Genomic DNA, 14,671 nt, shown 5'->3' with positions numbered 1-14,671 from the left:
AGCTCCCGCGTTATTAATACGTGAAGACTCTTGAAGAGAGTGTTAAGAGATTTTGTTCTAGGGTTTGTAAAGTGTGGAAACCCATAACATTGTTACCATTAATTGTAGCCGTGATTTGTAGATTGTTAAATAAACCAATTAACGTTCTCTACGGCGTATTCAGTAACGTAAACACGTTACAATATCTTTACATAGAGGTGTTCAGTTTGTTAAAAGTGTTTTTATGTATCTATGTATTTCATAGAGGTATTGCGTTGTTACATCTGTTCATGTCTTACATCAGTTGTTTATTGTATTGCTGCTGCTGTATGCATGCGCAAAAATCATTTTTTTCAGTTCAGGATGAAAGTTTGGAAACATTTTGCCAATCAGCATGAGAATGAGAGTTTTCTCTTCTAGAGCAGTTTTTAAAAAATTAAAAAAAAATTTAAAAATCATTTTAATTTTGACCTATTCATTATCCATTAAGTATATTCATACCCTTCTTTTTTATTTAGAGTTGTGTCCTATGCCTCTACATGTACGTGCCTGTTTGCCAACTGAATGAATGAGAGCTGTTATAACTGTAGTTTGTATAGCATCTGTTGCTTGATGTGTTCTTATTGACTGCAGTGCTGGTTTTCAGATAAACTGCCTATTTGTGTCAGATCTTCCTATCAGTAGACAATACAGAATTTATTAATATACATTTGTTTTTGTATTCTCATCAAACTTGAAGATGGCCTCAAAAGTCAATAAGTTTATCACTTTGTAAAGTAATATACCAGAGATGTAATTGCCCTCTTTATGTGAAAGTATGAGACAGGTTCAAAAAGCGACACACTTTCTTTCAGGAAGACTTTTAACCATACTGTTGTGACATTAGACAGCAATAAGAGCATGTATTATTTTCCATTGTATTTTTCTTGCCTGTTTGTCCCACTGTGAGATGAGATTATCCATCCCCTTGCAATAAGGTCTGAGCCCAACGTTGATAACACTTCACATTGAGTATCTGCAAGTCAGTGCCTTCAAAAAGGGGCTGGTTTAAAATTGTAGAGGTATCAGTCAGAGGGCACCAAGTGTGGATTTTAGAGTAACGCTTTCCACTACCTACAACACTGCACCTCATGTCACGAGTTAATCCTCCAGAAAGAAACATGTTTTTTGATATGGGTAAAATTAAGGTCCAATTCCATCAAGTTCAACAATGTTTTTTAATAATAAGATGAGCCTTCTCTTGTTTTGGCCAGTGATGGCCATCATCAAAAGATGACCAACACTTCAAAGGAAATTCCTCACATGTACGTGGTAGAGTCATTAAGTTCGTGGAATGTGATTTTATCACATATTATTACAAGGTATTCACATACACTTACGCAGATCCACAGCGGCCCTCAAAATAGTTGCCGTTGGCCACTATGTAAGTCTGCCAACGTTGATATAGCTGTCGAAAACATTGCTGAAACATATTGATAATAAATTCCTGTATGACGAAATGAGTACCAGGAATTAATTAAATAATTTTCCTGGGAGTAAAGCGCGCCCGGCGTGTGAGGCTGACAACCTTACCACCATCTTTGAGCCGATTGTCTAGATAATATGCGACCCTCAACATCTCACAACTCTATGGGCCTTCACGGTCTGTTACAGGGATACCTTTATGTTTACTTTTACTTTACATGTCTCATAGTAATGTGTTCATGAGTATTTTTATGGACATGTGCAGTTCTATGAATGTGTGGCTATATTGAATAATGTGTTGCTGTGATGGTTTTTGTCAGTTTTTTTGCTTATCTGTTGGTGTATTTATATGTGTCTGTTTGACATCACATTCTCCCCATAGTTGGACACTAACTCTCAATGAGTTTCGTGGACTTCAGTCCCTTTTTTATGCAGACACTGAATTATAGAACAGACTTCCACATTAGCCTAACTGCCATTTTAGTTCATTTACCAGATGTAAACAACCAGTAGTACCATCTCTTAGCAGTTTTCATAAACACTAGTTGTGTGGTTTCTAGCGGTAGCATATTTATATTGCTGTTGAATAAAACGTGTGACAGCAAATAATTGTGTTACCTCACTTTTTGGACCTCCCTCATATTGTCACTAAAGGTAAACTTGTTTGTGTTGACTTACTGTTAATGTTTGCGCAGCCTAATATATCACCATCACTGCAGGCAGAACTTGGAAAGGCAGCTGTGAATGCAGCCCATGCAGTGAACTATGTAGGAGCAGGCACCGTGGAATTCATTTTGGATCGCCACTCTCATGCCTTTCATTTCATGGAGATGAATACTCGCCTGCAAGTAGAACATCCTGTAACAGAGATGGTGACCAAGACTGATCTCGTTGAATGGCAGTTCAGGGTCAGCCTTTCTAGTTCATGTTCCATAGTTTATTTAATGATTTGTATACTAGAAAACTTAGATGAGATAACATAAGATGTTTTGTCAGTGTTTAAACTTCCCATTTGGGAGGTGACAGTGGACACAATAGATGAAACACATGGTACTATGTCCTCTCAGATTATAATGCCTTTACTTATATAATTACCTTTATCACACGATTTCCCCATCTGATCTCTGAGCAGGAAGTCGTCTTTTGCATCACATAATTACCTCTAGTTTATTTAGACATAATGGTTATTGTTTTGTTTGATGTAATTTTCCATCCTCCCCATGCTAGCCTCCTAGTGGACAGATGAATGGGTCTGATTTCATGCTAAGAAAAGTTTATGTCTCGCCATCCAAAGAAAATGATTGCCTGTCATTGAGATGGAACTGCTCAGAGTATTGCATCTGGATCTGATGCTTTGATTGAATACGTGCACAATATCGTGCATTGTATGTTCTCATTGACTGTTCTTGCTGCAGTGTTCAGTATTCTGAATGGCTGCTGGCACGTTTAAAGTAATAAAAATGTGTATGCTGACATGCGAAATGCAGCGAAACACCTATCTAAGGTTTCTTTCGAGACCAGTGGATTTGAACATTAAACTGAAGTAAGTGGAGGTAATTTTAACGCTGACATTGACTTGGGTTCATTGAAACCGAATGTTAAATGGGAGTATCACTGTATTCGGAATTCACAGTTGTCGTCAGCATACAGTAAAGAAACAAGACTGTGAAATTATACAGTGTATACTTAAAGAGTTGCATTCAGGAGAAGAACTTATAAACAAAATAATGAAGACTATGGTGAACTGTTTCCTTATAATAAAGAAACACTAAATTCCCATACAGCTGTTTACTATTGGGAGGTGATGCTCAAATGGGTGAGAAACCTAAACTATATACTGAATGAATGTATAATCCTTATTATGGTTTTCATTGTTTACTGTTAATAATAAAAATTCAATTTAGTTGAAGAATATGACTGAAAATAGGAAAATAGGAAAACTCTTCTGGTAAGAGCCTATAGAATATGAAAGCACTTGGAAACACACAAGTGGGATGATGTTTTGGGTCTGCGAGACATGAGGTTCTGATGACATTGACTTTGAAGAGTGCTGGCTTCTGGGATGTGACACCATGTAGTCTGGTATAAATTTAATATAATTTTGGAAGAACGTACTATGACCATAAGCCAAGCAAGCTATCTCTGTTTGCTGCTTTCTTGCTTCGCTTACTCTTAGACTCTGAAAATGAATTCAACACATTCCTGTGAAACATGATTAAACTTCTACAAGTGTACACGGCATCATATCGCATGATTCAGTAAAGTTTATTTTAAAAATGTGTTTATATCACCACCCTCACCATCAATGCCCTGTTCATCATTGAGGACTTCCACTATCAACAGTGTAAAGGGTTAAAGGCGAAGGATGTAGCTGATGATTTCATTGTTTAATTGTTATGGTACCTTAACATGCAATATCCCAGCTGGGGTTCTCCTGATGTCTGATTCCCCATGAGGCCTTCATTTTGCCAACTTCAGTTTTGCAGGGACATAATGCCTGTTGTTCGTGAGGAACTGGTGTGCCACAAAATCAACAAATGCCTTTGCAGTGGTGGACAATGTGCTACACAAGGGAACCCACATGTTATTACTTTGTTTCTAATTTAAGTAATGTTAAAATATTATTAGCTTCTGAAATGTGATTCTTTGTACTCTGGTAAAAGTTCACCGACGTTTCAAAGACACATATTGCCTCCATCTTCATTTTCAAAGAGTAAACTGTTCTAGTAACCAGCAAAATGTGTTGCCAACAAGGTTGCTATCACACTACATGGCTTCACATCCCAGGAGACAATAATTTTCACAGACACTGCTGTTAAGAGCCTCAAGCCCAGTGTAACAAGATATGGTTATGGGAGGAGAATTAACAAGACTAATTTTCGTCTTTGCAATGACAGAGAAGCATCGTTAACAAATTATGTGTGCATTACAGGTGGCTAGTGGAGAGAAGTTGCCTCTGTCACAAGAGGAGATTCATCTCCATGGCCATGCATTTGAGGCTCGCATCTGTGCTGAAAATCCTGGCAACAGTTTCATGCCTGGTGCAGGACTTCTCCAATATTTGATCACGCCAATACCAAATTCAGATGTTCGGGTAGAGACAGGTACGTGGGTATTACTGTAATAATTGACATTCATGAGATACCATTCAGAATTCTAACTATGATGGTTGTTCCAAAACCAATGCCTCCAAATTTTGTTTCTACTTTTGATGTTGCATACAAAATGTAGTGGTGTCAGGTGAAAATGTAAGTGTACCAGCAGTATCCTTCAAATTTCAATGCTGCGTGCCAGGTGGCTGGTGTGTGGTAGCTCATGAAAATAGAGCGTGACATTGCAGGGCTCATGAAACAGTGGTTTGTTATCAAGTTCCTGAATGCAGAGAATGTTGTGCCCACTGAGATTCACAACATTTGAAGAATAGTATGAGAATGTCACAGCAAATGTGAGCACAGTAATGCATGTCAACAATGGTAGCATTTGGTTGAAGGACACACCAAGGTCAGCGATGGTGGACAATGGAGAGAGTGGGTGAACTGATTGATGAAGGCTATGCATTAAGACCCAGGAAATGAGTGCAACAGTGGAAATAAGATTTAACGCATTGAAAATGATTCTGGATTATTTGGGATATGGGAAATCAGGTGGGTTCCATGAATGCTAATGCCAGATCACAAGGAGCAGAGAGTGTAGGCTTGTGTTGATCTTCTGGAACAATGTTGACTGTGGGCTATGGTTTCCTTGACAATATCATTCCCAGAGATGATATATGGGTACAAGACTATGAACCAGAACCAATGCAGCAGTCTACAGTTTGGTGATAAGAGGATTCTCCAACAATGTAGAAATTCAAAGCTCAGGTATGTTCTAGAATGATCATGTGTTCCATTTTTTTGGGATTAGAGATGGGTTATCTTTGTGAATATCCTGGAACAGAGATGCACAGTTGATTCTGCATGCTGAAGCTGAAAACATGAACTGCGAGAGGAGGCCAGAGAAGGAAGGAAAATGTTTTCTTTAGTGCGACAATGCCAGGCACCATATCATCATCCACATAAGAGAGACCATTGCAGAACCTGGGTAGACTGACCTGCCATATCTCCTGTACAGTCCAGGCCTTGTGCCTTCCAATGAAGGATGGCCTTTGTGGGAAACACTTCACCAATGATGATGCTATACTTATGGCCATCAAGAGGTGACTCTTGGATGCCAACAGCAACTTTTACGAGAGGTTTGGGTTCAGTAATGGACAAAATACAGAGTTGAGGTCAGTATGTGGAAAAATAAATATAAGTGTTTAAAGCCTTGAAATATGTGACATACAAGTTTAATTTGCATACCTGCAGTAGTGTCCAACAAAAATTGAAGGCATTTGGTTTTGGAGTGGCTCTTGCACAATATTTGAACTTCCCATTCACTCTCTTCTCTCTCGCCATTCTTATTACCCCATGCTAAGCAGAATTCTAGTTGCAAAAGCATTTCATTGACCTTCTGGAGCTTCGCTACAGCTTAGTTCAAAAAAGTTTTCTCTCTGATATATATTTAGTGAGATACACACAGAAATGCTTGTAGGTGTTCATGTGAATTGCTTGTTAAAACTGTACAGTCTGAAAGAGCATTCAGTTGGCTTGACACTTTTTTTTTTTTTTTTGCAATTTTCTCCAGCATCAAATTTCATGAAAATCTGTCCGTGGTTCTCAAGAAGTTTCATTCATACAGATTGGCTTAATGAACTTAAAAGTTTCTCTTCAAGGTCAAGAATGCGCCTAACGATAAAGAGAGCAAGAGTGGAAATGGAAATCATGGTATAGATCCTTGATCACCTGTAAATCAACAAAAGAAGGCCAATTTGGTTATGTACTCCATTTTTTAAGTAATTACTGCCATTCATTTATTTATTCCTTTATCACCTGACTGGGGAAAACACAAGACAGAACAGTAAGTATAAACTTCTGTTTGTTGTAAAGATTTTTTTATTCCAAATACAAACACGCCGTCCAATGTGACCTATAAGTTTTTCCTACAAGAAAACTTATCTCCCTTACATGTTTCAGTCCGCATGGACCATCTTCAGAGGGAAACATCATTACAAGTTGGAAACTACTATCACAAAATTGTTTGATTTAAATTACATACATTTATATGCTACAATGCACAGTACGCATAGAGTAGAACATTTCACAATCACAGCAGCTTCCTGGTATTGTAAAGTTTTTAAAAGTTTCTAGATATTATTTAAAAACCAGTGTTGTCAATAATTAAAAATATAAACCATGTAGGTTCATGTCTGTCCTCCTATCGTCCTTGTATGGGGCAGATTTTGTGCCGCCTATCTATCTTGATGAGGAGGTTCTGCAAATATATTATGGGTATTTTACTATTTTAGTGATTCTACTCTCTCTCTCTCTCTCTCTCTCTCTCTCTATATATATATATATATTTGAGGATTTTGTTTCGTCTTACCTTGATATCGTCCAGGGTTTGCTCGTGTTTGCTGTGTTTTCACTGTTCTAGAGTGTGCTGTGTCGCATGAATTTATACTTGTTGTGTTTGTGACGTTAATGTGGGCGTGATCTGATGATGTATTATGAGGTCAAACATACTATGTTGGCTATTACTTTCTTTTTTATACTTTTGTTCTTCTATCAATTTATTGAACTTATTAAATTGATATATGTAGAAGTCTTCTTTTATATTCATTATGCCTCCTTTTTTAGCTTTTTCAAAAGCTATAACAAAACTTTGGACATAGGTGTTTTGGGTTATATCGGCATACTTTAACATAAGGAACACCCTCCCGAAGTTTGGCACATTCCTCCTGGGACACCTGTATATAGACAGTAGAATCACTGAAATAGTAAAATACCCATAATATATTTGCAGAACCTCCTCATCAAGATAGACAGGCGGCACAAAATCTGCCCCATACAAGAAGGACGATAGGAGGACGGACACGAAGTTACGTGGTTTATAAATTTTAATTATTGACAACACTGGTTTTAAATAATATCTAGAAACTTTTAAAAACTTTACAATACCAGGAAGCTGCTGTGATGGTGAAATGTTCTACTCTATGTGTACTGTGCATTGTAACATATAAATGTATGTAATTTAAATCAATTTTGTGATAGTAGTTTCCAACTTGTAATGATGTTTCCCTCTGAAGATGGTCCATAAGGACCGAAACATGTAAGGGAGATACGTTTTCTTGTGGTAAAAACTTATAGGTCACATTGGATGGCGTGTTTGTATTTGTAATTGTAAGTGTGACGAAGCAGAATGAAACAAATCAAATTTTTTATTCCTTGTTCTTTTCTCTTTGTATGATGTTGCCCACAGGTGTCCGACAAGGTGACGAGGTGTCAATTCACTATGACCCAATGATTGCAAAGTTAGTTGTCTGGGGTGAGGATCGAACATGTGCCCTCATGAAGATGAGGGCTCAGCTAACTGAGTATAATGTGAGTGTTAGCAAGTACATTAGACTTAATAAATTATTTAGTATTCTGACATTTTGCTACAGTATATAAATTTGACAGTATGGAAGATGTCTCTCATGTATTTTCTGTTATTGTTGTCTCCTTAGTTCCTCTTTTTGCATCTGTTCTTTTATTCATCTACTGTTTGATGTGTATGAAGGGCATGAATCTGCAAAACTAACAATTATAGCTATTTATATGGTTTTGAAACTTGCAGATTGTGGGTGTGGACACAAATTTGGATTTCCTGTTGGATCTTTGCAACCACAGCAAGTTTTTCTCTGGTAATGTCCACACTAACTTCATAGAGCAGTATCGCTCAGAACTGTTGGCACAGAAGACTCCACCTGATCACATCATTATCCAGGTGTTTAAGCATTCCATATATTCTATACATATTTTAATACATAAAATTGAATCTCTGCATGCATGACTCTACTGAGTAGGGTTAAGTTGGCAGAAATGCAATTCACTTCTCTCTGGCTATATGAACATTTCAAATCCCAGTACAGGAAGCGTTTATCTGAAGTAGTGATTCCCAAAGGCATAGTCTGAGATTACTTTGACGTGAACAAAATGGTTCAAGGCCTGTCCAAGATGTAAAACTGACTGCGAGCATGCATAAGTATAAGAAGGTAAAATTCTGGGCTTGGCTTCACTCATGACCACATCAGGTGAAGTCACTATTTCACCTGCTGAATAACAAGACAGTAGAAGAACATTAATCACGACCAGTTCCCCTAGTAAATGCTAACAAACTCCATGGAGTTGAGCCCTTCTCGAGAAGCTGCCAGTTGCACAACTACTCAAGAACTTCCCAATAGTTTCTTGAAAAACTGATGTAGCATGAGAATATTTTTGGACACCCTCAGTTTGTTCCATTTGTTCTTGTCACCATTTGAGTGTCAAGCCTGAAATAAAAGCCTGTATCTCTACCTCACAATTTAAACTGAGTCACTTCCTTGAAGGTCCCATCTCTTATTTCTGTATAAGGAAAATATGTAATTAATTCATCTCAGAACTTACTGTTTCTGTTTCTTATACTCATCTAGTTTTGCTTGTGTCTTTAATATTCTTGTGTGCTGCTATTAATCTGTTAGTACGTGCCTTGATTCACATGTTACATACACTCATGCATATGTGTGTGACTATCAACAGGGTTATGGATTGGATTTATTGACCACTCCACAACACCACTCAGAATTACATGTATAAAACATACACACAACACTGTGATATTATTTATAAACACCTCTTCATACCAGGAAAGAAACATACCTTCATTGTGTAGACCGGATATTTACGTCACAGTGACAGGGCAGCCAACCTCGTAACATGACTGAAACAGAAACATTCCATTATCAGTTCGATTACAGGACGGTAATTTTTCAAACTAATTTTTACCTATTTTCGTCTACAATATTATTCTACTTCCTATCCAGGAAGAGAAATTCGAACGAAACAAATGGCAACCAGTCACGGAATTGGTCGCGTATCCATTCACGAGAAAGAAGGGAACGATTTCAGTGATATTAAAGAGTTCTCGTCATAACATTATGCCATTGGAGGACAGCATAACGCCATAATATGTGATATTCAGTAATCATTTGTATCACCGTGGGGGATGCGCAAACTCGTGAGGTGGGAGCGACATTTTCGACACAATCTAAGCTATCGCGTAGCAATGTAACCTCGGAATATAAGAGCATATATAGATAATATATGTGGAAAAACCACCAAGACACTCAATTTTATACAAAACATCATATATCGATTTATATTCCATGTTACAACAGTCGTATATTACGTTAATTTAAATAACAGCTTCGTAAATGACGTCTGTCTTAGGTGTGCGCAATGAACTACTGCGCATCCATCTGTAATTCAGGGGTACCATTCGCTGATGTTAGGTTAGGTTAGGTTTGCGCAGTACGCTACTGCGCATCCATCTGTACCTTGTAGGTGGCGAAGCTCGGTAATTTACGCTAATGTTAGGTTGTTAGTTTACATTATGACACGTGTGCGCAAATGACTACTGCGCATCATTATGCTCAGTTGAGCACTGTTTGGCCGTCGGCAATATCGTACGATTGAATGTCTCTGATAGCATATGAAATCATTTTATATTTATACAGGACATTTTATTTCCGAATTTTCTCACATGATAAACTCTAGCATACATTTTCCTGTTAAACTCTCTACATATTCTGTGAAATCTGGAATATATTACGATATTTATAATGGTCGTAAATGCATTTTTTCCGAAATATTGACATTTAAGAACGCTCTCAGAGTGCATGATATCACAATTATCAACATTGACTCTTACAATATCCAACAGTTCCCGAAATATTCTCTTTCCTAATGTTCCCATTATTAACTTCATTATGTTTTTCGACATATGTGAAGGATATACATATACTTTATATGAAACGTAACCACCCCACAATAGTAGTGCTCTAATATTAGATCGGGAAACCATCAAATACGATCTGTAACTAAGAAAATATCACTCAGTATTCTTCTGAGCATTAAAACAAAAAAAGGAACACATCACTATAATGATTTGGCTAAACTATAAAATACAATCACAAGAATGTCTGCTGTAACAACTCGTGCTTTCCTGTAAACTATGTTCTATTGTTGGTGAAATGCCAGCCGGTTTCAGACACCATGCGAAATATTACTAGCAAGTTCCAGCGATCGTTCGAAGGACCATTTGTTTTTCACCGACGAATAAACCCTTCTATATACAAACTAGTAGATTCGCGAGGTAAAACGAGGGGCATAATCAGTCTGGAGTAATTCAAACCATACCTTGATGAAGCCCTCCCCCACAAGGCAAAGGACATAAGCGGAACGGCAGGCAAGTAGAACACTGACAGTCGATCCGGACCAGTCTATCAAAATTTTTCAGAGTCTAAGAATCTTGATTCAGTGATATCTAGATATTGTAGATAAGCGCGGTATACGGGAATTATACTAGTAGCAAATTCCAGTTCCAAATGTTTGCACATAGAAACTTGGGGTATGAAGACGGAGGACAGCTTGACAGGAGACGAAGGGTGAATGAAAGGGTGAGTGAGGGAGAAAGGCAAGGTAATCACTGTAATGTGCAGGAAGAAATTGGTTTTGTGATGTTCACTAGAAGTTTAAAGAACACAACCTGCAAAGACACTTAAATGAGGGTCATTCGCTTAGGAAAAAGTGAGTGCGTAAGGAATGTGAGGGTAGAACAGCTGATCAGAATAGGCTCTAGAAAGGAAGAGACAGGGTCAGAGGAAGACCGGATGAAAACAAATCAGGTAGCAACAAGCTAGACACCCCACCCCCTTCTTCAAGTGAATTGTGCAGCAAGTGTAAAGTGCAAAAGAAAAAGAAGAAACAAAACACGCAAGCATCCAACATTGAGGAAAGAATGAACTGAATGACACTAAGTGACAGTGGTTATACACGTACAAGTAATTACAGCATCATCACTAATGTCCACCCTTTACAAATCACCACAGCACATGCCGAGTCTTTTCTAGCCTGCTGTATCTTCACCATTCCCTCGTAATGGCTTTAACAGTGGTGATTGTTCAGCTTCAAGACCCAAGTCCTGTCTGAATGGGGGCTCCCTTCCAACTGACTCTCTTCTTAACAGACTCCTGTACAGAACTGACTTGGTTACCCCAGTTGACATGCTTATCATTCCTTAGCACAGCCCACCAATCATTTTTGTATGTTGTTTCCACGGGAATGTGTTTACCGAGCTATTCCCTAGCAGTTGCTGTCTACTCTTAATTATTAAGAATCTGCTGCTTAGCAACAGACGTCATTCCAACATCTGTTTCATGGTGGTTGCCTAGAAATTAATGTTGTTTCAGAGCCGTTCGCTAGCAACAGCTGTTTCCCTGGCTCCACAGCTCTTGCTTTAAGCAAATATGCCACAATACATTAATTTGGGCATATGGTAACTTCTGAAAGAGACATATTTTTTCCTTTTTAGACATTTTTACTGTCATATCTGCCCAAGCCAGAAGATGAATTGATGTGGCTTTGAAATAAGTCTTGTGCTAAATGTTAGTAGAATTCAGCTTGAACTTACCGAACAGTCTGGTCTAGAGTTATCACTCTAGACTTGTATTCAGTAGGTGCTCATTTTGATTCTTGGCTGGGACATCAGCTATCATGAGGTTTTCATGGTTTTTCTCAGTCCCTGCAGGCGAATGCTGGGCTAGTACCTCAGTGAGACCACAGTGGTTTCCTTCGAAATACTTTTCAATTCATTACTCTCTCATTTCATCATTTGAGGCTCTGTAGTCTCGATACTGAAAGCGTCATGAAGTAATCTGAAAAAAATCCATATGAGCTTAGGCATTATGCAATGCAGATATGAGACTCTTTGTGTCTCCAGAGTGTTTCTGGATCTGCTGGTGAAGGGATTTCATGCCTCAGTTTTCAGATCTATAGGCAATCAGTTTGTCAACTGAAGTATTACAGGCTGTTGAACAAAAATTACTGTGTAGGTGTACTTCTTCAAACTGGTGACTGTCAGCAGTCACTCAAATGTGCCACTAGACTTTAAGACAGTGACTCAGCTGAGATCTTGACACACAAGACATTGATATATGTTGAGATATTGCAAGACCCATGCCCATCGGAAACAATGTGTGAATTCAACCCTTCACAGCACAAGCTAATTAGATCAGCTTAGTACATTTATGTAAAAAATGCCACAGCTGGAATCTATTGGCTCTGTGTTAGTCATTAATACAGCACTTCTTTCAATAGATGGCGTCAAATGTTATATATCAATATTTAGAAGAAAGAAGAGGCTTTCATGCCATCTGCATCTGTGATTGTTTGAAGGTTGTCTCCAGAAGTGTTGTGGGTTTTGGTGTACAGTGGCATTCATACCCAAGCTGCTTTGGAATTTGTAGCAAGTAATTCTTTGTTGGGGCATGGCACTCAAAGGGTTAAACACTACAAGAATGATATACAGTCAGTTAATGTTACAAAACCTATAGAAACATTCTCAGTACAATGTAAATACATGTGTACCATCATGGCAGTGACACAAACCTTTGCAGCTTGTGAAATGAAACAGAATTCTGTCTCACCCAACATATGAGGGAGAGTCGGTAATAGTTCACAAATAAACATAAAACGTAAAATGTGACGTTCGAACCTGGAAAAATCATTTATTTCTTAACATATCATCCACCAACAGTGATACTCTTGTCCTATCACTTTACCAGTGCGTCAAAATCCAGAGCACAGAAGTCATTTGACTGTTGTCTGAGCCGCTTCTGCACACAGTCAGGCATCATCTGCGACTTTGGAATGTCCATAAGAATTTCTTGACCCAGTTTGAAACACTTTATGCGACAGACACTTCCTACCAAAAACAGGAAACATTTCTTGAAGAATATCTTCTGATTTGAATCCTTTTCCCCAGAGAAAAACACATGACAAAACGCTGCTCTTTGGTAGTATACACCTCGAGCATGTTTGCTGTTTTGACTACTGAAACCAGCCTCTGAACATACACCTGCATGTCTGCTACCTAGACTGTCATGAAGCTGGACTGTGCTGCTAGCTAATGATACACATACAAAACCTACTACATCCATTACAGATGTTTTACTTCCATTTGTGACCTATTTACTGACTTTCCCTCATGCTTGTGCTGTGCAACCAAGTGTACTTATGCTCCAGCTGTGTCATAATTGTTTCTTTCTAGGCAGCCCTGGCCATGATACTGAGTGAACAGCTAGAGGATGAGAAAGCTGCTGCAGCATCCCAGGGTCCATTCAGTCCATTTTTTTCTGAATTTGGTTTTCGACTCAACCACCTGTTAGTTCGTGATATCAGTTTCACATATGGAAAACAAGGTACACAGCCAGATGACTCAGGCTTCATGTATCTTGAACAGATATGTTCAGACATTATAACATTCATGATATGAATAAGTCTAAAGACCAACTGGGTTGGCATAACGATATAACATCTGGCTCATAGTTGGGACACGCCGAGTTGACCAAACATTGTCTGTAAGTAATTGGCACTGCTTTTTTGTATTTGAAGACTGACNCCCCCAGTTTTTCTCAGTTCCTCCAGGCAAAAGTCATGATAGTAACCCAGATTAGGTTGCAACCTCTTCCACATTCTCTCCAATTCAGTATTCACAAGGAAGAGGTCACATCCGGGGTCAGCTGAGAGAGAAGAGAGACTAAATACAGCATCTCACTTCCTCTACCACTATGAAAAAAAGGAAACACAAAGACTGCATTGTGTGCAGCAATTGGAAGGTCAAGGGAGCCAGAAAAGAAACATTTCTATTTTAAGATGAAGAAAGGAATGTGTGTATAGTTTGTATGAGCCAGTGAAACACTACAACCTCTCTCCAAACTTGTCATACACCACTACACGGCAGAGAATTTGTCATCTTGCATTGTGCTGGTAAGTATACCTTTTGATTTTTCGCTTTATGTCCTTGTTGCACCAACTTGTCAAGCAAAGCAGCTCGCTTAGTGGCTCTGCTGGGATTTAAAATCCCTTGATGGACCTGGATGCAGAAATCTTTCCAAATGTGATAACCAGAAAGGGTTAATATTAAGTGAAATAAAAGATGTATTTGGAAACTGTTGTGACATGTAGACCCATTGCTAGGAAACGACCGCGAAACAAACCACTAGATAATGGCCGTTTCTGGACAACAGCCAGTAAATAGCAATAGAGGAATGGTGCTTTCTATGCAGTCC

General features: G+C 38.4%; 1 protein-coding gene across 1 annotated transcript in view; it reads left to right on the top strand.

Moving 5' to 3' along the window:
* The window catches only part of LOC111866784 (methylcrotonoyl-CoA carboxylase subunit alpha, mitochondrial), a 33,050-nt gene that overhangs the window by 13,156 nt on the left and 5,223 nt on the right, over nt 1-14,671 (top strand). Inside the window, exons 6-10 of the mRNA XM_023856042.2 lie at nt 2,139-2,351; nt 4,376-4,547; nt 7,783-7,904; nt 8,140-8,289; nt 13,651-13,801. Coding sequence (XP_023711810.1) covers nt 2,139-2,351; nt 4,376-4,547; nt 7,783-7,904; nt 8,140-8,289; nt 13,651-13,801 — 808 coding nt within the window. The remainder of the gene's footprint in view (nt 1-2,138; nt 2,352-4,375; nt 4,548-7,782; nt 7,905-8,139; nt 8,290-13,650; nt 13,802-14,671) is intronic.

The sequence above is a fragment of the Cryptotermes secundus genome, unplaced genomic scaffold (assembly GCF_002891405.2).
Source record: "Cryptotermes secundus unplaced genomic scaffold, Csec_1.0 scaffold384, whole genome shotgun sequence".
NCBI lineage: Eukaryota > Metazoa > Arthropoda > Insecta > Blattodea > Kalotermitidae > Cryptotermes > Cryptotermes secundus.
The sequence above is the reverse complement of the archived record's forward strand: the minus strand, read 5'-3'. Positions and strand labels throughout refer to the sequence as shown.